This window comes from Notothenia rossii (assembly GCF_949606895.1).
Source record: "Notothenia rossii genome assembly, chromosome: 2".
In the NCBI taxonomy this organism is placed as follows: domain Eukaryota; kingdom Metazoa; phylum Chordata; class Actinopteri; order Perciformes; family Nototheniidae; genus Notothenia; species Notothenia rossii.
In genome coordinates, this window is record NC_136904.1 from 39058235 (window position 1) to 39082126 (window position 23892).

The 23892-nt window shown below is 40.8% G+C and overlaps 1 protein-coding gene across 1 annotated transcript; it reads left to right on the forward strand.

The window, feature by feature from the left end:
* The first annotated feature begins 37 nt into the window (after positions 1-37).
* Positions 38-22255, forward strand: pcsk6 (proprotein convertase subtilisin/kexin type 6). The gene is made up of 21 exons (XM_079663771.1): positions 38-349; positions 1515-1619; positions 2127-2237; positions 2335-2478; positions 2613-2689; positions 3489-3577; positions 4096-4268; positions 4354-4566; positions 11436-11536; positions 12203-12306; positions 12392-12509; positions 14811-14999; positions 15419-15555; positions 15670-15825; positions 16407-16509; positions 18453-18649; positions 19380-19467; positions 19545-19648; positions 21147-21276; positions 21479-21591; positions 22080-22255. Exons 1-21 carry the CDS (start codon positions 149-151, stop codon positions 22175-22177), a joined length of 2751 nt encoding a protein of 916 aa, XP_079519897.1. The 5' UTR covers positions 38-148; the 3' UTR covers positions 22178-22255.
* The last annotated feature ends 1637 nt before the right edge of the window (positions 22256-23892 follow it).

Sequence of the window (23892 nt, forward strand, 5' to 3'; positions counted from 1 at the left end):
TATACCTGACCGCACGTCACTGTATTCCGGGTTAATCTACCTGCAGGTGAATCTGTGCAGCTCACTCTCTCTGAGCTCTGAACGCGCGTCTGCGATTCTCTGCCGGACAGTGACTTTCCCCGGGACGTGAACACATCATGATGGATTCATGACTGCGCCGCTCACTGAACTAAAGATCCGGTTAATAGCTCTGCTTCTCAGGATGACTTTGTTCCTGCTGTTGATGTTGGTGACTGTAGAAAGTAGTCGGTCGGAGGTTTACACCAACCACTGGGCAGTGAGGGTCTCCGGGGGGCCGCAGCGGGCGGACAGAGTGGCAGCGAAATACGGATACATCAACTTCGGACAGGTAACGACTTTATTTCTGTTGATCGGTTATTACTGACGAATGTTGACTTTGTCCGTAAAGTAACAAGTTATGACCATTTAAACAAAGATATAAGGTACATTTGAAAGCTATAGGCCTAATTAAAAATGTGTTGATGATCAAAATCAGCTCAGAATGTTGCTTTTATGTTACAAACGATTTGGGAACTTACTTTTTAGCGTAAGTAAATGATCCCACAGGATCGTCATTACGTGGATATTCTGTTAATCCACTATTCTATTACTTTAACACAACATTTAAGGATAACCTGTTAGGTAGTGAGGTATGCTAAATGTTTAAATATATGTAGTGTATAGTTTAAAGAGAGAACTGTAGCCGTCTCATATGATCTATATGGAGCTTTACAGTAGGCTATAGGCTACATATTTGAATTTAAGTGCGTTGCATTAACTCCATAGTGATTCAGGGCTGCAATAACACGTCCCAAATTATTGTTTTTCGGTTTTCAGGTTGAAAAATATATCTTGGTTCTCTTCCTTCAGAAGAGTTGATCCTTAAGATACTGTACACCATGCACCTAGATAAGGTAAAAGGTTGTATTAATATAGCCTAGGTGAAGTTTGTTTATAATCTGATTTTTGTTCATTGACTTGATCAAGATCAAGGAGGTGGAAACATTGAATCATTAGATTTTAGAAGCTTCTACTCTTTTTCTGTTTTTTTGCCCGGCACCTGGAGGAATTAATCACCTGCTTTACTCATGATCCATAAACCTTGGGTAAAGAATGCAACAACATAAACAAAACTACAACTTGTCCTCATCAGAAAGTGACTCTGGAGGAGAATAACAGGAGACTAGTGTTTGAAGGAGGTAGGGAGAGGGTGGAAACAGTCTGAAGAATATCACTGCGGTGTGCCAGCTGTGCACATGTGCTAAAAATCCTGCTCACATTTTTGGTGCAAAGAGACAACATGTGTTATCCTTTAGCGTTATTGTTTAGTATATGCAGATGGCTTGAATGTTTTTTTATTAGAACATTGTAGCATCAGGTTTAAATCTAAAACAGTTATACCATGAGTGTATAAGCAATTTAGGTATCAGAACTTTAGATGGATGTCATTTATAGCCAACTTTTATTTTTTATGTTTTGTTGCATTGTCTTGATGTTGATGTTGTGTTTGGCAGATAGGAAGTCTGGAAGATCATTACCATTTCCACCACAGCAGAGTGGTTCGCAGGGCTGCGTTCTCTCTGAAGGGCCCCCACAGCTTCATCCATATGGACCCCGAGGTGAGGCTCTGATCACTTTCTTTCTAATTAAATCCAAAAATAATTTTCCCATTTTCCCAGCAGACCTGCAAAACCTAATATGATTTAAAAAGATTGATTGTGTTTCTTTTCTACGTAAGTGATAAAGATATTTTTTATTAAGTGCAGTTATGTACCAAACAATCAAATAAAAAGTAGGTTCTTATGCTTCTCATGGACCGAGTCAATGGAACTTTATTCATCTGCTAAATAAATAGTCATACGCAATAATATAATAGTCATACGCACCATAATAAACAAAGTGGAAGATTAATTTGACTTAAAGCATTAGCTAGTTGTTTAAATGTGTGTTAGAAACAGTGACAATATCGCTATTGTGAATAATTTGGGCCCTGATAATCATCTAGTGAAAATAAAATATTTCAACAGCCATGTTGATATATAATTCTATAGGTATACGTTTCTATAGAAAAAAGCAAGCCTTTTTTCCCCCTTGCAACTGATGTTTGGTTCAATTTCGACCATTAGGTGGACTGGGCTCAGCAGCAGGTAGTGAAGCCAAGAGTAAAGAGGTTTGCTCAGAGCGACCCAAGCTTCATTCCTTTCAATGACCCTAAGTGGTCCAACATGTGGTACATTGTAAGTACAGGGCACTGAATCAATCATCCTGTCATTTCCAGTTTGAAAATACAACATAACAAGTGTGCTGCTTGTCGTCGTCGTTGTGTCTTTCCAGCATTGTAGTGATAATAACAGCCAGTGTCGCTCAGAGATGAACATCCAGGCAGCCTGGCAGAGGGGCTACACCGGCAAGAATGTGGTGGTCACCATACTGGATGACGGCATCGAGTGGAGCCACCCTGATCTGGCTCAGAACTATGTATGTGCTATCCATCCAATCTTCTCCAGATATTGATACAGTTCAAACACATAACTCAAAAAGCACAAAACTAAAGCAGACAAAGGAGTTTCAGAAACGCCTTTACGTAGCAGTTCTTTTTCTTTTTTCTCTAGGACCATCTAGCAAGTTATGACGTCAATGGGAATGACCATGACCCTACACCACGTTATGACTTCCGCAATGCTAACGTGTAATGTCTCCATCTTGTCTTATTCAACGTAAATCTGTTGTGCACTTACCCCCTCTATGTCCTTTGATCATGTAACTATTGTTCTAATATAGGACCAAGTGACAATACATAGGAGTAGTTGGTGATTGATTCCAGACTAATTTTCCAGAAAATCAGTACGTAAGTGTTGTTGAAACTAAGTGTTGTTGGACCATCCAAACAGCATGTAAAGGCCCTTATCTGGACAGCAGAATCAGGCAACACTTTGGCAACCTACATGACCACTTGATAGAGCTGGGCTACATGTACAAAGACTCCTTTTGGCCACTCAGTCCTTCAGCGGCCTGGTTCCAATATGAACCGCAGTGCTTTGTTGCATGTAGTTCTTCTTCCCCTTTCCTGTCTATCTTCTGTTTAAGTATAATAAAAAAGTCAAAAGCATAATCTTTAAAAATAAAATGTGTTGGGACTTTTTCCAACCTATGATAATACCTACGTCTTTAATGTGAAAAGCCTCTCTTTTCCTATTTCAAGCGGAGCTTTAATAGAGTTTGCGAGGAAGGCCCACCGGAAATATCAACAGTAAATGTCAGGTTTTGATATCATACCAAAGGAATCATAGGCTGGCAACTTTCAACTAGACTTATCATTTGGCAACAATGATCCATCACTCTCCATAGTGTCTTCTCTAGGCTACTTTCACTGTAAGGTTATTTTATTTCAAATATGCCTCTGGAACTGTTTGCACGAGTCTACAATTGAAGCAGATAACAGCTTTGGGTCAGGCTGTAATTTATGTGTTTGCTCTGTTTCCATGCAGACATGGAACTCGGTGTGCGGGTGAAGTTGCAGCAGCTGCCAACAACTCCCATTGTATCGTTGGGATAGCCTATAATGCTCGCATCGGAGGTAGAGTTCTCTGTCCTTTCCTCAACACTTCAGCCACACTAGCAGTTTAGTCTGCTGATTCACCATTTTGTTCCAGACTATCTTATTACTATTTGATGAATAGCCAATAATTATCCCCACAGGATTGACCCCAATGTCAATCATCAGTCTAATGTGTTGGTTGGTGTGAACACAGACAAACGATTCACCAACATAACGGCTTAGGTAGAAAGACAGTCTTTGCTTCAGAGTTTGGTAAACAGGTAAGGAAAGGCAACTAAAACAGCAGTGAGTGAGCCAAAGCAGGGTCACGTAACAATATGTATAACATGCTGGAATGCTAGACACAAAGGTACTGAGAAGAACTGGCAACGAGCGGAATAGGCACTCAAAGTAAATTTACTATGAAAGAGAACGGGTAATGAGAAACAGGTTAAATGAATTAGGATGAGGGTGAATGATCATCCAGACAGGGGAAAACAGAACATTGTCTGTTGAGTGTGTCCAAAGTTTTAGTATTGATATTACCTTGGATACAGGGATTCGGATGCTGGATGGTGAAGTGACCGATTTAGTCGAAGCCAAGTCCCTGGGAGTGCGACCTGACTACATCGACATCTACAGTGCTAGCTGGGGGCCAAAAGACGATGGCAAGACAGTGGATGGCCCAGGGCAGCTAACTAAGCAGGCTTTTGAGCAAGGCATCAAGAAGGTTTGAAAAAGACCGAACTTCTGAACAGACTTATGCACGTATAATTGAGTAGAATTACATCACTACATCACTATTTGTCCCACAGGGTCGCAAAGGCTTGGGGTCCATTTTTGTCTGGGCGTCAGGTAACGGGGGCCGGCAGGGGGACCACTGTTCATGTGACGGTTACACCAGCAGTATCTACACCATCTCCATCTCTAGCGCCACAGAGAACGGAAACAAGCCCTGGTACCTGGAGGCCTGCAGCTCCATCCTGGCGACCACTTACAGCAGTGGAGAGTTTAACGAGAGGAAGATTGTGAGTACTGCATACAATGTTCCTTAATCAATTAGACATACATCTAATATGTGTGATTCCAATTAACTGATGGTCACCCACACATCGCCTGCACTGTTTAGATAACTGTACCCAAACAAACACCAACAGTTAGCTATAAGCTGGTGGATGTACAGGACTGTAGCCGCTAAAGAGACAGTATGCTACGTTGTTAGCATGTAGCAAATAAGCTAAATCCCTGACGCTGTGAGTCATGTTTGTGCTCAGGTTGTGGTTATCTGATTGCAAATGTTCATCCTCTATTGGTAGCTTGCTGTGAAGTGATCATCAAATGAAAAGTAGGGGCCCTTTCTCACAGTTTTTAATTCAGTATGTCATTTTTAAGAGAACCATTCTCCTGTTCACAGCTATGAGGTGAGGCATGTGGTTCAATGCCTGGGCGTCGCAGCCATTATATGAGGGTGGGACAAGTCCCCCCCACTTTTTGAAATGATTAGTTTAGACCTCCCCACTTTTACCATGTGGAAAGTCCGTGAATCGGTCTATCCACTCGCCGCACTTTGTAGAGCTTTGTCAGTGCTTGACTATCAAATCCAATCCACTTGCTTATTGAGAGAATGCCCAAATCAATGAAACTCCGTACCATGTTTTCAATGCTGTTTGTACCAAGGCAGATTCTCCCATAGCGCGTGCATGTTCAAGGGAGTGTTTTCATAGTTAGACAGCTCAGATCTGTCAGATGAAGCAATGTCGGTAGCGGAGGTAAGGCACACACATCAAATGTTCAGGAAATGGTTAATACAGCGAAAATCAAAGCTGACGATCTCTTGGTTTGATATGTTTTCTCCCCCAGACAACATGGACATAAGAACATTTTTTTCAAAGAAGAGGAAAGTAAGTCTTCAGCTGGTAGCAGTTAATCAGTTAACAGTGATGGCGGCGGCGGCCGCAAAAGCGTCTCACTTCTTGAGAGGAGTTTCGTCTTTATGTCATGATAGAGAGATACAAATACTGAATAGTTTAGATGAGAAAAGGCATCAAAATGCCACGTTACTAGTATTTATCATGTAAACAGGGAACATGAATAACCCGATCTCTCTGTGCTCATGTAAACACCATGATGTCCATGTAGAGACGCAGTCAGTGTGTTTTACTGGAGCCTCAGTTCGATAAGAGCTTATTTTCTGAGTTCTTTAACTTAGGTACTCTCTCTCAAAATGGTAATGTGCATTATGTTTTAATTATACTTCTTATCATTCAGAAGCTTTTTGTGTGTGTTTATGTTTTACTGAGTGCTTATAGGCAATTTCCATCCCAGTATTCAGTTAACTATTTATTTTCTGTGCACATTACATAGACTAGCTAATATTCTACCTACTGCTTGGGACTTTGAGTCTTCAAAATGTCCAATGTCACAGACTGGGACTTGAGTGAGCCAGAGGCAGAATACAGGGACAGTGGAGAGAGGTCCATTGCTGAGGTGAGCGATGAAAGGGAAATGACAGTTTAGAGTAAATTGTGATGTGGACTCTCATCCCAGAATGTTAAGGAAATCAGTGGGGATATTGAACAGGAAACATTTCAGTCAAGGGGCATCATATGACCAATATAGACAGAAGAGCAACATTTATTTGAACATTTAAGTCAATGATACCATTCCTAGGTGAACTTAACATCTGTATGGAGTCAGATCAGTCTCGATATTAATAAATGCTCACAGAAGGATTCACAAATGTATTTTGCGATTTATATATAAATAACTCTCCACAACAATATCTCTCAATGCACTCACAAATATTTATTGTTGTATATAAATGTACAAAAAATGGGCATTTAAACTGCTTTTTATTAATTCAAAGACGGCTCTGAATTAATAATCAAATATGTTTCCTTTCTTTACTACTGGATGAAATTACAAAATGTACCCATCATTTCCCTCATGCTAGTATAGCCACATAAAAATATCAAAACAACTTTTAAAATGCACCAGAATACAGGAAATCTATTTTTTTTTCGTGGGGAGGATTCCCAAACCCCGTTAAAAATGTCCCCCCCACATTCAGGATGCTTCCTACGCCCATGAAAACAGTGTGTACAAAGGTTGTTGTAAGGTTTAATTTACATTCATGTACTGTGTTTGTTTGTGTGTGTGGGAGAAGACCAAAGATCAACAGAGGTTGTGTTGGCTAGAGTAAATAAAAATAAGAGAAAGATGGACCCTGTGAAGTGATACAAATGTATGCTAACACATGTATTAACAGTGCTGTAGTCAACAACAAACGGTTGGTTTCTGTTTTGGCTCGTACTACTAGCCGTGTCTCTCTGTGGCTGGGTCGCGTCTATCGTTTTTCCAACCGAGTTTAGATCCCACTTCCGCATTACGCAAGCATACGCGGCGTCTTCTTTGCTTCTTTGTCAATATGACTGACGACCACACTTATGCAGTGCTGAGGTAATGTTAATTCATCACTTAATATTAATTCCTGATGGATATAAGAGGGATACATTAGCAAACATCTGTATATATTTAGGTATCATTAAATAATGCTTTCAGATAAATGAAGTACACAGTAATAGTCAAGGTTATATTCAATATTCTGCACTTACACCAGCTGATAAGATATTTAAAACATCTTTTGTTTGTCCTGAAAACAACATTTGAGGATACACACAGGCTATTTATAGATGATAAAACACCAGTAATACAATCTCAGGACTCTTCGATATGGCTTTGATTACAGGATCGTTTACTTTCAGTCAACAAATCCTTTGGAAAGACAAAAAACAACTATTCAATATCCTGCTTTAACGCGACTGCTATAACTGCCGAAGATGAAGTCTATAAAACTATCGCGTAGATCTACGTCTACCCTTGCGTAATGTGGAAGTGGGCGTGGTTAAATCTAAACTGGGTTGGAAAAACGATAGACGCGGCCGGGTCACACTGTGATCCTCCAACCCAGTCTCATGGCATTTCCTGTTATAGTCACGACATTTCATCTATTGATTCGTGTTCACCAACACGATTTCCCCCTTTCTTTCGTGTCACACAGAACGATTTTAAAAGCAATGTATTTCTATTGGTTGTATGTTTCGTGCCTGCAGCACGTCTTTTTGTCCGTTCGGGTCTTGGAAGACCGGAAACTGTGGGGTTCATAAAAACATGTTTTACTCAATATCAAGCCACGATTATTGTTTTTATTTTAAATCGTATAATGTCTGACTTTTTTTGTCCTCTGTGAGGAAAAGAAATGGGGCTCAGAGCCTAAGAATACTGAAATCTGTATTTTTTTTAATATATAATAACAAATATAATAATTCCTTCTAATTTGTTATTATTTTCTAAATAACACACTGTTATTTACTTAAGCAATCATACACGAGAGGCCGTTCTTGAACGTCATTATTGGTACGACAGTACTGCGGCCCTCAAGTGTATGATTGCGATTCTATTACACAAACTATCATTGTAATCAACAATATCGTAAAATAATTTCATAATGTGGGCTAATTTGCTCCCAAACCTATGCTTTCTGCTTGAGTTAATCTCCATCAGAAAGTAGTTCCTAGAAAGTAGTTCCCATGGTAACGGTTTGGACACTGTTCCAAAATCCAGCATTTTCTCCTGGGTTTTTAAGAACGCTTTGAGACATTTGACAGCCCAGGTAGTTGACGCCAATGTACTCTTTTCGTTGCGACTTTTTTCCAACGCACTCAACTCGTCAGTCGAAACAGCCGCAAATCTTTGTTTGGTTTTGTGGTCTGTGTCCATGTCCAACCATTCATCCATACTGAGGCCCCCCAACAAATCAAAATTAACTTTAAAATCTGACATTTTGTAGCTACCGATTTCCAACGAGAGACAATGTATAACAGTGTAACGGCTTTGTGTCGCTAAACGTCGCTATGGAAACCACACGATGTAGGTTCATGGAAGTAGTTTCGGTAGGCTAGTGGCGTGTGTACGCCACTGGATACTTTGTGATTAGGCACGTTCTATTTGATCGTTGTTTGATCGTGGAATCAAACACGCCTATTGACCAATCAGAGAGCTTGCTCAAACCTATGTGTTATAGAATCACCAATAACACACAATTATCCTTGTTTTTATTTATTTGTTTAATTCCATAATCTCTGGCTTTTTGGCGTCCGCCAGGAACTGAATTTCAAAAGAAAAATAACCGGAAACAGACGTAGGCCTATAAGGGACTTTTCTAGCATCATTGTGATACACAGCCACTGAACTGATTACCCAAGATCCTCAGCTATGGTTTAAGCTCGCTGATTGGATGTTTTAGCCGCAATGCATGTAGGGATATGGTGTTAATGCGATATTAAATCCGAAAAACGTTTTTTTTAAAAGAAAATAATACTTTATTCCGAGTGTTCTTGCTTTTCTCTTTGAAAGTCATCACATAACGGCATTGTAATACACTGCATTACATATTACAGATCTGCCGTAGTTCTTTATTTATAGAGCCCTGATGAGAAGACCTTTGGAAAAACTGGAAGAAATGCCGCCGAAAATGAATACTTGACGTGGATCATAAATATATCAACAATTAAACAACATCTTCAATTTCTCTTCACACAATACGTCTCTTTGCAGTATCAACACTAATTCGGCTGACTTTTATATTTGATCTAATTCGTAGATAGGTTATATTTACACCATAACACACAGCTGATATAAAAGGACTTGTAGTTTTTAAAGATATTACTGATTTTCTTTGAATATAAGAATGTAAATACTGAGTCTGAAATAGGATAGCAATATGCTGTAAAATTATGTGAAAACATGAATAAAACTACACATCTTCAGATGTTGTACATACATAAGTGACCTACACTAATAATACAAAGTTATTATGGCTGTGTCAACCTTGTGTGCACCGCCTAGTGGTTAAAGCACGTTATTTAATAATTGTTTGTTATATTTGATGAAAAAAATATTAAGAGTACATACTTTCATAGGGGGAAAGTAGAAGGTCAATGATAGAAATATAGAAGATACTATAAGTGATCTCTACAATAAAACAGTTTAGTGCAGGATGTACAAAGATATTAATATGAGGATGTGCAAAACAGAAAAACGAATTAACCTTTATTTAAATATTAAATAATACTTTAGATTAAGGTCTTCTTTTAAATAAGAAAAAAACTTTGGGGGTATCTATCTACAGATAAATATTAAGCCTGACAAAGTACTTAACGTCTAATATATTGCTTTCCTGTAATGTTAACTATGTTGAAGCACTTATTTTAACTGATATTATACACATTAATTATACTCTTATGTATGTAGATAGTATAAGAAATGTGACAGTTTAATGCTGGAGGGACAAACACATATTGATAGATGTCTTATAATGCGCTGTTGAGGAACCTGCGACCCACGTTTTTCCTTCATTGCATACACCGTAGTTTTGTATATGATATGTCAATAAACCTTTGAAAATCTTAAAATCTTGAAAGGGATGTGCAAAATAGCCATTATACAGTCTTTAATTAACTATTAGTAGAGAATAACGAGTAATGAATATACTTTATTACTCGTTTCCATTCATGTCAATTGCAGATAAATGTTTAGTCTTCTCAAGCACCAACTATCAAATATCTCTCCTGATTGTTGGCACTTGACAATCACCGTACCTGAATTTTACTCACGTGTAACTAAAGTCTGATTTAAGTGTTGTTTATATTTCACATCATTAATCAGAATCTGCAAAGTAACTCAAATAAGTGTAGTGGAGTAAAAATACCAGGTTAATCTCTGAATTGTAGTGGAGTAGAATTACAAAGTAACAATGAGCTGTCATGTGGGTATATATTAATGCTGCGCATTATGGACACAAGCGATTTTCACCCATTTATTAATTATATGTTTTACATTTGATAACACCAATGTGTTTGATACTGGCAACCTCTAATTGTGGGAAAAACAAAAACGTTCAGTAGAGACGTCCCATAGAACATTTTGCGAAACACAATAGCCAGCATGTGTAGTTCTGGGGGGGTGTTCGATTCCAGTTTTGGATAGTCTGCCATGGTTTCGTTCCATTTCAAACAGCTGTTTGACGCTCGGCGTAACCTTGGCGCACTGCCACTCCAACATCCAATCCCAGAGCTTGAAGATTAATCACGGGGACTGTAGTCCTAAACGAAAGCTGGGGATTATGGGTCTTCGGCCATCCTAAACTCAGAAATGTTTTTCGGATTTAATATCGTATTAACACCATATCCCTACATGCATTGCGGCAAAAAAAATCCAATCGGCGAGCTTAAACCATAGCTGAGGATCTTGGATAATCAGTTCAGTGGCTGTGTATCGCAATGATGCTCGAAAAGTCCCTTATAGCCAGGCCTACGTCTGTTTCCGGTTATTTTTATTTTGAAATGTAGTTCCTGACGGATGCCAAAAAAGCCTGAGATTATGGAATCAAACCAATAAATAAAAGCAAGGATAGTTGTGTGTTATTGGTAAGTAAATAACAGTGTGTTATTTAGAAAAGAATCACACATTTTTTTTTTTTAATACAGATTTCAGTATTCTGAGGCTCTGAGCCCCATTTCTTTTCCTCACAGACGACAAAAAAAGTCCGACATTATACGATTTAAAATAAAAACAATAATCGTGGCTTGATATTGAGTAAGAACATGTTTTTATGGGACAACATTCTCTCTTTTCCTGTCAGAAAAGATGGTCATTTGTATCCTAGGCTTAAGAAGAGATAGACTGCGGTACATTTAATAATTTAAATCTATTCCCTGACAGGATACATACTGATTGATTTTAACAGGAAAATGCAGGCCCTAATACAGTACAGATTAATACTAGAAGGAAATCCATGCTAGTGAATCAACTCTACTGTGTTTGTGCTGCCTTACAGATCACCACTGACCTCCGACACCGCTGCACCGATGCTCATACCGGCACTTCTGTCTCCGCTCCCATTGTGGCTGGAGTCATCGCTCTCGCCCTGGAGGCCAAGTCAGTGCATCTGTCTTCTGTATTTTCTTTTGTCTTCTAAGACCTTCTGCTGCCAACTTAAAGGTCCCATATCATGGCCATTTCTACTGATCATAATTCCATTGTTGAGGTCTACTAGAATAGATTTATATTGTGCAATTTTCCAAACTCACATTGGTTTCTCATACAGCATCTCTGTATAGCATGTGTATTCACTATCTGTCCTAAACGGCTTGTTGGAGCTCCTGCCCCCCCCTCCCTATGAGCCCTCTGTGCTCTGATTGGTCAGCTCGCCCACTCTGTTCTGATGAGTCCACCACAGCGGAACATCAGTAAATTATGTGTTACAATGGCATTAGCAACCGGAAAATGACACCAGTAAGGACAACACGCACAACACATGTTGGTAGGATACATTCATTGTTGGTTCTGGCCTTTTCATGGGATATGCTAACAATAAGAAAAATGTAGAATCCCCCACTCTAATCCTTTTAGTCTAGTTAACGATAAATGGTGTCTTGCCTCTTCCCGTATCTTTTCTTTCTACATGTGTGAATGTACTAGAGCCTAAAGGCTTAGGATAACCAGAGGAACAATCTGCTCAAAACATGGCACATTCCTTCGGAACCTGGTTGAACTACAGACATTGAATTGTCCTGAGGTGAACTGTGTGTTTGGTTTCTGCAGCCTTTTGCTGACGTGGAGAGATGTGCAACATCTTCTGGTGAAGACGTCCAGACCAGTCCACCTGAAAGCTGATGACTGGAAGACCAACGCTGCAGGACTCAAAGGTAAGCTTAATTAATACAACAGTAAAGCTTTAGATAATTCTAGAAGGTTTAACTCTCTTTATGCTGTGTTTGTCTTTTCTCACAGTGAGCCACCTCTATGGTTTTGGCCTGGTGGATGCAGAGGCCATGGTAGTGGAGGCCTGCAAGTGGAGGACTGTTCCTCCTCAGCACACCTGCAGTCGGGTTTCTGAGCGGCGCACCAGGTGAGGGAAACTGCAGGCAGGTGCAGTGGAGGCTTAAGGTTTGGCTTGACCTCCATACCTGTATCCTGTATAAAGCTCTCTGATCTCTAAAAAAGTGGAAATGAATCCTTGGTGCATTCATGACGGACTGAATTCAGACTGTTTGAGACTCATTTTAAGGCAGATGTTGAAATGAGGTGGATTAATCAATCTCTTCAACACACAGACACAGTATTTACCACTCCCATTTAATTGTGTCAATAATCATTTTGGGGAAATCTCCTCCCACTGTCTGATGATCTTAAAGGTCCCATGTCATGACCATTTCTACTGATCATAATTCCATTGTTGAGGTCTACTAGAATATATTTATATTGTGCAATTTTCCAAACTCACATTGGTTTCTCATACAGCATCTCTGTATAGTATGTGTATTCACTCTCTGTCACCCCCCCCCCCTCCCTGTGAGCCCAGTGTGCTCTGATTGGTCAGCTCGCCCACTCTGTTGTGATGAGTCCACTACCATTACAGCGGAACATCAGTGATTATGTGTTACAATATGTGCAATTTGACGGACACTATGCATAGGTGCAATATGGGAAGGGGGAATATTTGATTTATGTATAAATACAATAGGGAAAAGTGAAATTTGATTATGTATGTGCAATAGGGATATGTGCAATATGGAAAGTGCTGTACCTGTATGCTTCTTGTTTGTTTCTTTGCCATGTGATATGTGATCTCTGTTCTGTATCTATGACTGATTGACCTGAATGTTTTATGTTTATTATCTCGATGCCCAAGACAAATTTCTCCTAAGGGAGACAATAAAGCTCTATCTTATCTTACAATGGCGTTAGCAACTAGAAAATGACACCAGTAAGGACAAACAGATGAGAATGCTGCGTGGGGTCTGGGTGCCGTGTTGGCGGGGCGTTGCGCGGCTCGCTGCTGCGAGGAGCGGACAGTGTGAGCTGGGTTCTTTTCCTGCTTGCTGCGTGGGACCTGCGAGACAGCGAGACATCGCGAATGGGAAGGGGGGGATGCTGAGGGGGCTGCAGCACCCCCATCTGCGAGGCTCCACTCCCCCCCAAACGCGGCGCACCTACAGTGTAAGTGTGCCACAGTTTCGCTGCTTTGAGGCTCCACTAGCAAACCCCCCAGCGCGTCACAGTTTTGTCGCTGACAGTGTGTGTGTGTGTGTGTGTGTGTGTGTGTGTGTGTGTGTGTGTGTGTGTGTGTGTGTGTGTGTGTGTGTGTGTGTGTGTGTGTGTGTGTGTGTGTGTGTGTGTGTGTGTGTGTGTGTGTGTGTGTGTGTGTGTGTGAGGAGCTCCACGGATTGTTCTAATTGTACCAATGGGTCCATTTGGGTATGGGCACGTCACTGTACCCAGGAAGACAAAGAGACATTTCCGAAATCTCCAACGAGGCGTTCTAGGGCAGCATAGACACGTCTTTTCTGTGTTAGAGTTTTGCTCGCTACAGGGTGTACTTTGAGGGTTTGTGACTTTGCAGACCATTTACATGCAGAAAAACCTTCATAACACACAACCATTTACATGCATAAAAACCTTCATAACACACAAGGGGATGGGTAATAACCGGAAAAGCATGACATGGGACCTTTAAGTCAGTCAGGGTCTATCTTTTCTGTCCTTGTGAAAACGGCAGCTAAATAAAATGCTTGTTACTAAGTTGTTGGTTCTCTGTTATGATTATATAAAGCAACGAGAATAAAAGCTCTGGTTATCTCTACACATAAACCCGATCCCTGATCAGGTCAACCACTAATCGATCGGTGTGTGTAAGATCACAAACGTTGCATCACTTTTAGTTCGTAAACACAAATAATTTGTGTTATCTTAACGATAGCTCAACCCAATATTGACCTACCTGCAAATATGCCATGTGTTGTGAATAGTGAAAATGCCATGTCCATTCAGAAAGTACTTTAACATGTTAGACATATCTACAGTACACAATCGCAATCTGAATTGAGAAGTAGAACATTTTCAAAAACACATGTCAGAGAAATTACTTTTGGCTGCTGTATGTGAGTGTGTGTGTGTGTCTGTGTGCATACAATAATAACAAAATCCATAATTCAACACATATGGATTGGTAACTGTTGTCATGTGGTGTAAAAGGGCCTTGATTGGGTGCTAGAATAAAAAGGAGCTTTATAGTTGTAAGAGTATTCACTGATTTAGATTTTCTCCCAAAGCTTTTCCCTTCTGCTGAACCAACCATATCAAGAGAGGGCAATCTAAAAGTTATCATGTTTTTTTATTATATAAATGCTAATGCTTACGGCTGTCCTAGACACATCCATGCTGGCCAGCGTCTCAACAGCAGCATTACCACCTCTGGGTATTCAGGAAATCTGGAGCAGCACGTGGGTCACCTGGAACACGTGGTGGTGAAGGTCCTGATTGTCCACCCACGCCGAGGAGACCTGGAGATTAACCTCATCTCTCCGTCTGGGACCAGAACACAGCTGCTGGCCAAGAGGTGAGATATCTTTTGTTCATACAAAAAAGAAAATTAGACATTTTTATCAGCTGCACCAGGAGCTCTGTGAGCTTTAACTCTGAGAGAGTTATTTGAACTACGGACCACTAACACAGGGATTCCTCCTCTCACTTTCTTGGCATCCTGTGTCATTCTAACAGGCAGCTGCCAGTAACATATTGGGCTAGTGCATGTCATATTCTGATTGCGTTAAATCTGGTTTGAGCAGATACATTGATCAATAAAGTCTGAATTAGGTTTTTAAGTGTCACCAGCAGTGATGTGATCTGGTCCCAGATGGAGAGATTAGGTTGATCCAAAATTGCAATCATGTGTAAATGGTTCAAATGGTAAAGTGCTCTGAATGGGTAATTCAGCCCATGATCTTTACCTCACCTTTCCCACTGTTATGTTCACAGGTTGTATGACAGTTCCAAAGAGGGCTTCAGGAACTGGGAGTTCATGACAGTTCATTTCTGGGGTGAGAGGGCAGAGGGCACATGGACTCTAGAGATTGTTGACTCACCATCAAAGCTACGCAACCCTGAGGTGCTGGGTAAGGTCCAGGATAAGAGTCCTCAGGCATCACATTTACAATTCAAATGGAAGCAGATGTCCTTGTACAAAGTAACCTGAATACAAATATTATTTTCTTTGTTACTTGGCACAGGCAACCTAAAAGAGTGGACACTGATCCTGTTTGGCACATCTCAGAACCCTTCCCAGCACCCCGCTGCTCAGTACTCACATTCAAGGATGTCAGAGAACCCGGCTACAGTGGAGATCCTGGAAGAACCAGAGATGGAGGAAGAAGACGAGTACGTTGGTAAGAGAATCAAATAATTCAACATTGTTCAACAACTTTCCATCTAAACTAAAATACTATTGTTATGTGCCAAGACAAACAAGAGGACGAACGAATCAGTAACTCACTGTCTGCCCGGACAAGCGTCCATATGTTACTTTACTTAATTATCTTGTGGAAAAGGGGAGTAACAAGAGATTAAAAACCCCAGAGACAAAAAGAAAGAGACAAAACTGATTTGTAAAAACAAAATATGCTGTTTTCATAATGCTAAAATAAAAGGGCTCCCTGGCCAATTCAAAAACAAACTAAAGATTTACTTTCCTAAAAACAGAAAGCGGTACTACTATAATCATATAAATGAAAGAAATACAACAAGTTACTCCTGGGAACATCACCTAACACATTAAAAACACAAGTCTCAGACAGAAATACACACATAAGCTATTTTCAAGATTCAAGGCTTTATTGTCCTTTGCACAGTAGCTACAGTGTACATATGGCAGTGAAAACAACTTAAGTGACCTCCAACAGTGCAACATGAACTGATAATGATGATAATGAGGATCGGTTTGTTGATTATAATTCATGTTGTGTTTAAGGACCTTGCCACAGTGAGTGTAGAGACCAGGGCTGTGACGGACCCGATATTGATCACTGCCTCAACTGTGTCCACTTCAGCTCCGGCAGCTTGAAAAGTGGCAGGTAAGAGTTCAAAGAAACTTTACATTTGCAAATCTGCCTAGCTCCAAAGAAAGGACAGAACATCTGGGAATAACTGGTGAACAGTGATAGTTGGTGACCCAGACAGTGTCTAAAGGAGATTGTAAGGTTGTCCGTAGCTGGCCAGAAACACAACTTAAATAAATGATAATGTTGGTCAATTTGTGCTGGATAGACGGTGTTTGCTAGCACGCTTGCCATAAGAACTTAATAGTATACAGTATATACAGTTTCTGTTAGCATATATTCTAAAATAATCATTAATAGAACTGCCATCAATGCAGCAGTAGCAGGGTTGTGTTCAGGGAGTGGTCTGGGGTAGATCCATCCATCTATCTTCTCCCGCTCATCCGTGGTCAGGTCGCGGAGGTAGCAGTTCCAGCAGAGAGTCCCAAACGTTCCTTTCCCTGGCCACATCAACCAGCTCTGACTGGGGGATCTCAAGGCGCTCCCAGGCCAACGAAGAGATATAATCCCTCCACCTGGTCCTAGGTCTGCCCCTCGGTCTCCTCCCAGCTGGACGTGCCTGGAACACCTCTCTAGGGAGGCGCCCATGTCGTATCCTGACTAGGTGCCCGAACCACCTCAACTGGCTACTTTCGACACGAAGGAGGAGCGATTCTACTCCGAGTCCCTCCCGGATGACCGAACTTCTCACCTTATCCCTAAGGGAGACACCAACCACCCTGCGGAGAAAACCCATCTCGGCCGCAATCTCGTTCTTTCGGTCATGACCCATCCTTCATGACCATAGGTGAGGGTAGGAACGAAAATGGCCCGGTAGACTGAGAGCTTTGCCTTCTGGCTCAGCTCTCTTTTCGTCACAACGGTGCGATAAAGCGACTGCAGTACCGCTCCCGCTGCTCCGATTCTCCGGCCCATCTCACGCTCCATTGTTCCCTCGCTCGAGAACAAGACCCCGAGATACTTGAACTCCTTCACTTGGGGTAAGGACTCATTCCCTACTTGGAGTGGACAGTCCATCGGTTTCCTGCTGAGAACCATGGCCTCAGCTTTGGAGGTGCTGATCCTCATCCCAGCCGCTTCACACTCGGCTGGGAACCGATCCAGTGAGTGCTGAAGGTCGCAGACCGATGAAGCCATCAGAACCACATCATCTGCAAAAAACTGTGGTGCAATCCTTAGCCCACCAAACTGCAGACCCCCTCCCCCACGACTGCGCCTCAAAATCCTATACATGAATATCACAAACAGGATTGTTGACAAAGCGCAGCCCTGGCGGAGGCCAACCCTCACCAGATATGAGTCAGACTTACTGTCGAGGACCCGGACACAGCTCTCTCTTTGGGAATGAAGAGATTGGATGGCCCTGAATAGAGACCCCCTCACCCCCTACTCCTGCAGCACCTCCCACAGTATCTCCCTGGGAACCCAGTCATACGCCTTCTCCAAGTCTACAAAACACATGTAGACCGGATAAGCATACTCCCAGGCCTCCTCCAGGATCCTTGCGAGAGTAAAAAGCTGATCCGTCGTTCCACGACCAGGATGGAAGGGGGTAAAACCATGGATGTTTAAAGGGAACTGGATACGGTATTTACTTCAATGAAAATTCCTCAGTGGCGCATGATGTCAAAATGGGCTGACTGAAAAGAACAAAAATACCAGATCATCTGAGGTTCTGGGCCCTTGGAACATGTACAATGTAGTTTTCCTAATCCTCCAATCCCAATGTAAGTCAATGGAAAAAAGTATTTTTGGGCTCAATGACGCCACACCAATGACACAGAAGTTGTAATCCCACCGTTTTGGCCACTACAAAAATATGCACCAATGGCCGGCTCATTTCCTAGGGTATTGGGTAGAACAGGTCACCCTTGGAATCAGATTTCCCCGATCCACCCATACAAGCCCTTCCATATTTAGCTGCAAACTAACTCTCACCATGCTGCCCCTGTGTGTAGAACCTGTGTGAGCCACTGTCCTCTGGGACACTATGAGGACATTGCGTCCCGTCGCTGTAGACACTGCTTTAAAGGCTGTGAGGAGTGTGAGGGCCGGTCAGCTAGCAGCTGTCTGTCCTGCAGAAGAGGCCTGTACCTCAACACACTCAACTCCAGCTGCATCCATACCTGCCCCACAGGGTACTTTGCTGATGAGAGTAAGTCAACACATCCTTTTAATACATATCTGATATTTAGAAATGATGTATGTCAGGGGTTTTAAACATCTTAGCTCCATGGTCGGTTCTTATCAGTTTAATGCCGATAGAAGTGTTTGGGGTGTTAGTGGTTATTGAGTTGCAAACATTAGTCTCATAGTATCACACATTTGGATTTGATAGGCTTTTATCTACTATACCTACAAAATTCAATTCGCTCCATATTAGCAAGCTAGTTGTAATAATCAGCTTACATTCTAAACCTAAATTACCACTATAAAGATTCAGGAGCTACTGGGGTTCCTAAACCAAGCAAAGAGACGTGGTGATAATGAAAGTGTGTCCTCCTAAATAATAAACTTCCCACCCACACTCAAAGCCAAGAAATACTTTCACTGGCATCTCAAAGAAAATGTAATATGTAAAATATATATATATATATAAAAATATAATCCAAGTTGAACAAGGCCTTGCAAAAAGAAGCCTTGCTGTGGTTTATAATCATGATGTGAAAATTATGGGGAGTAATAGGAGTAGATTCAGATACCCCACTAATTACATAAAACAGTCTATTATATTGAATATTATTCAACCATAACGTCTCCTGGTGTCCTGTTTGTAAATTGTCTAAATGTAAAGCCTGCTGTGTTCATAGGAATTGTTAAGAAAATCATCGTAATTATATTATTTGCAGCACTATATTAATGCTTGAGCATGCTGTCTATGCCAGATCAGAGACAGTGTCTGAAGTGCCATGACACCTGTATGACATGCCTGAGATATGGAGATAGGTGCACTGCCTGCAGCGAGGGCTACAGGTATGTAGAAACAGTCTTTTCGCCATTTACAGTTTGGTTTTGACTACGTTTCGAATGTAGTTGATTTGTGTTTATAGTCTGGCAGGAATAACTTGTGTTCCTGATTGCACCAATGGGACTTTTTCCAACCTGGAGGAGATGACCTGCAGCACATGCCATTCCTCTTGTAGGACTTGTACAGGTCAGTGTGTTTGGTATGAGCAGTTTCTACAGTGCCATCACAGAAACAGACCAAATAAAACCTCCAAGTGATGAGGGAATTGCTAAACCTGAGGTTAACCTAGAAGGGCTAGCAGGCATAGTTGAAAAGATTCAGGTAAGAAAATGCAGTCATAACTTATGTTTGTAGGTTGACCCGGAAATTAACATAGCACGAGCTCCCTTGAGAAAAGCAATGGGATTTTCTTCTATAGGATTTTAGAATATTGCAGGAAATCTGTGGATCTGAGGAATCTCTGAGGAAATCTGTGGCAAACATGTCTATGATATTTACATGTTTTGTTCAGAAGAATAATCCTCACGTACAAACACCACTTTTATGTTTTTGGAAGCGTAAATACAATCTGCAGAAGTAAAAGCTAATGGCTATAAATTAACTAGATAAGGGGCACATGGCTGTGTGTCAGCACCTTTAAGCTAAAGGTGGCTAATGTTGTTAGCAAATGCCATTTTTAAAACAAGACGTTTCTGACACCATTAGATCACCAGTAAGCGTGTTAACTGACATATTTCATGTCATAGAACAAAACGTGAAAATCTCTTTAACTTGTGTTAAAGGTCTCCTATCATGCAAAATTCACTTTTTGATGTCTTTTATACATAAATGAATATGTCTCCCCGGTGTGTCAGGGAACTCACAAAGTGTCAGAAAACCAAACCCTCCCTCTTTTCCTCTGTACCCTAATCTCTAAAAACGAGGGAACAACGGAGTTGATCCAGATTTGCTGCCAATATGACGTTATATCGGAAACTATGGGCGGGCTTTACACCCACGGCCCTATCAGAAACCTTGCTGTATCAGAAACAATGTGCGACGTGTTTTGGAAGTAATATGGTCTTTGTTTACATTACCAAGCATCGCTAACACTCAGAGCTAATCTGTACTGGAGAGAGTATGTGTAAAAAATAAGGATATAAAAAGGTACTCACCTTGTGGTAAACCCGTGAGAAAAAAAGCATTTGAGCTCCATACTGTTTCAGAAATAATCTTTGATGTGGTTTGGAACATAATATGGCGTTTAATCACAGCAGCATTTAGCTGAGTATCTGGGTAGAATTCTCCTGCATGAGCTCTTGTCTCGGCTCTCGTTTTTCTTTTTCTTTTTTTTAATCTACGAACCCAGAATCAGCACTTCTCTATCAGGCTGAAATAGAGGGGTATGATGCATGACTAGAATGGGTGATCCGTCTGGTATTTTGAGCAAAACACAGATAGGTTTTTATAGATCTGAGACCTATAATATATGCCTAAAAGTAGTGTAAAAGGAGACCTTTAACCCCAGATCTCATTCATAGCATCCAACCAAAAAACCTTTGACTTCAAGATAAGGGAACAGGAAGTGGTAAAATGCTAACTAATTTCCGGGTTTAAGGACTCACCAAGATGTGAATATTTTTCAATCACGTTTTTCCTAAAGCACTGTGTGACATTAGTTAATGAAGATGTGTGTGTTTCCCAGGTCCAGGTAAGAGGGAGTGTATCCAGTGTGCTGAGGGCTTCCTGCAGCAGGAGTGGAGGTGTGTGCAGAGCTGTGGTCCTGGATACTACCCCGGAGAGGCAGCTGGAGTCCCTCACAAGATTTGCCACAGGTGGGGGATTCTCAGTCCTACAAATATCTCTGGTTCATACTCATTAAAACATATTTTCTTACACCATTGATCAACATTTTTTCAGCTGAAATACTTCTAAGCTACTATCCTTATAGAAACGAAAATGAATAAAAATAAGTTTGTTTATAATTTGATGATTTTAGTTCTTAACTACTGGCTTTATATGGATTTTTCTATAAAGGTGTGAGGAAAACTGCCTGAGCTGCAGTGGCCCCGGAACAACATGCACCAAATGCAAAGAGGGGTACCGTCTGGTTAGCAGGACCTGTGTTGTGGATGCTTCCTGTAATAATGGTGAGTACCAAATGATATGTTGGGGCCAATAACTTATAGGTTTGCCCCATGATAATGTGTCGAGGGATAATGATAATTCACCCTGGTGTGTGACTTACCAACACTTTAATATCATAGACGTGCCTAAAGGAGCAATTTGGGGCACAGTATATTTGACCCACACTTCAACATGTTGACTGCAGGGACTGGGGATCGAACCGCTGACCCTCGGATGACGTGACTTAGTCTGAATCATTCATATTTTCAGGTCTTCTAATGCTACTACTGGCATTACAGTACAGTACATGTTTTAATTTTTTGTGAAAAGGAGGTAGATTATATTTTCTTAATAAAAAGGAAACATGCAACACTTAGCAGATATAAGCTAAATAAATTATGTTTACACCAACTTGACACTACAAACAGGGACCAGATAGTGAAGTTTAGGTATTATATGGTATAATTTATTTTAGTTATATATTGAACCTGATTGTCTGCTTGTGTGTCAGCTGACGAGGTGTTCTGTCAAATGGTCCGGTCCAACCGTCTCTGTGAGAAGAAGCTGTACAGTAAATTCTGCTGCCGCACCTGTCAGATGAACGGATGAGGCCCCCCACCACATTTTGTTCTCCATCACTCTAAACCATGAATTGGCCTGCAATCGTTAATAAAGAACTCAAACGACTTTTTGTACAGTGTGGTTAACTTTTATACAAATGTCGGATGTCGCATTTTGGATGAAGCTCTTCAGTTGTAGAATATCTAGAAATATTCTGTAATAAACTTGAATTGTATCTAACATGTACAAACTGCATTATAATGAATGCACTTTTTGCATTATAAAGTTATAACTGATACTTTGATCAAATTAGTTTTACTCTCGATAACATCTCATATGCTGGTATGAGCTTTATATGTTTTCCTTCATCATATTATATCTACAGCTCAGTTAAAATGTAAATATTACAGCACACTGAAGTTGGTGTAGCTAGAAACGTTTATGCTAGGCTACATTTCTTTTATTTCGCGTTTTGCTCCACAGAATATTTAAATAAATTTCAGCTGATATGAACTTGCACTACCCAGCTTTAGAGTTGTGTTCACTTTACCTTCAGCAGAAAGAGCATGCAGCTGTTTTTAATAAAAATGAGATCATGGTGCAATCATGATCAATATGAGATGTAGAACGAAAATGTAGAAATAAAACACATTCTTGAGGATGAAGAAAGCCTGCAGCCAGAGACATGTGTTCTGAAGTGTTGAAGCAACTGGAATATGTTCAGATTGTCAGGAAACAGACTCATCTCAGACCCAGAGCTGTATGTATGCTGTATAATAATAATAATATAAATTATCATATGGAACAGGGGGGGTTCTGTTTATACCAGTACTGGTCCTGGTCCTGGTATGGTTGACTGCTTAGCTTACCTTAGCCCAGGGGTGGGGAACCTTTTTCCTCTCAAGGGCCATTTCAATTTTTACAATATCTTCTGAGGGCCGTACAAGTTATTGACCTCTGCTTAAACATACTAAAATCACAGCCCATTCATTTGGCCTTTGTTTCAGCATGTGCAAAGAAAAAGCAACCTCTTAATCCAGATATCTTACCATGACTCGCACATGCATGCACGTGCACGGTTTTGGCATGACCACCACAACAGAAAGATATGGACACAAGATGTGTGCAAATGTATTTAGTTTCCTATCCATGTGGACATGATTTAAGTGGTGGGGGACCTAACATCATCTAAGGGGGGTCTTCACCTCCTCTAGGGGGGTCCGGGGGGCATGCTCTCCTGGGAAGATTTTTTTTAAATGTTGAAGTGAAAAGCATCAATCTGGTGCACTTTGAGAGTAACATTAAGAGATCTATGGATACATCTCTCAACATCCATATGAAACAGAACTGTAAGCAGATTTATTTTTCTTTATGGATATTTTACAAATCACTCCCCTTTCAAACTGTATTCGTGTTTATTAATAACAACTTTATGTTACTGTCATATAGTATTTTATACCTGTTTACTTTATTATCTTATTTGTTTTATAACTATAATGATCTTATAAAGATGTGCCTTTACCTCACTGGTTGTAGAAAAAGCTTCTTATATTCGTTAGCATAGCTAGCTAACCAGATGCTAATAAAACAAAGCTATTGAATGTATGATCAGTATGACAGATAAACAGATCGCCACTGGGCTTTCAACTAAAGACACAGCCACGCAAAAACAGCGGCATGTGTACGGCTCCTTATGGGTACTGCCATTTTTGGAAGTGCCGGAGCCGCGTTCTGGTGCTCTCCGGCAGAACTGCACCCCTGTC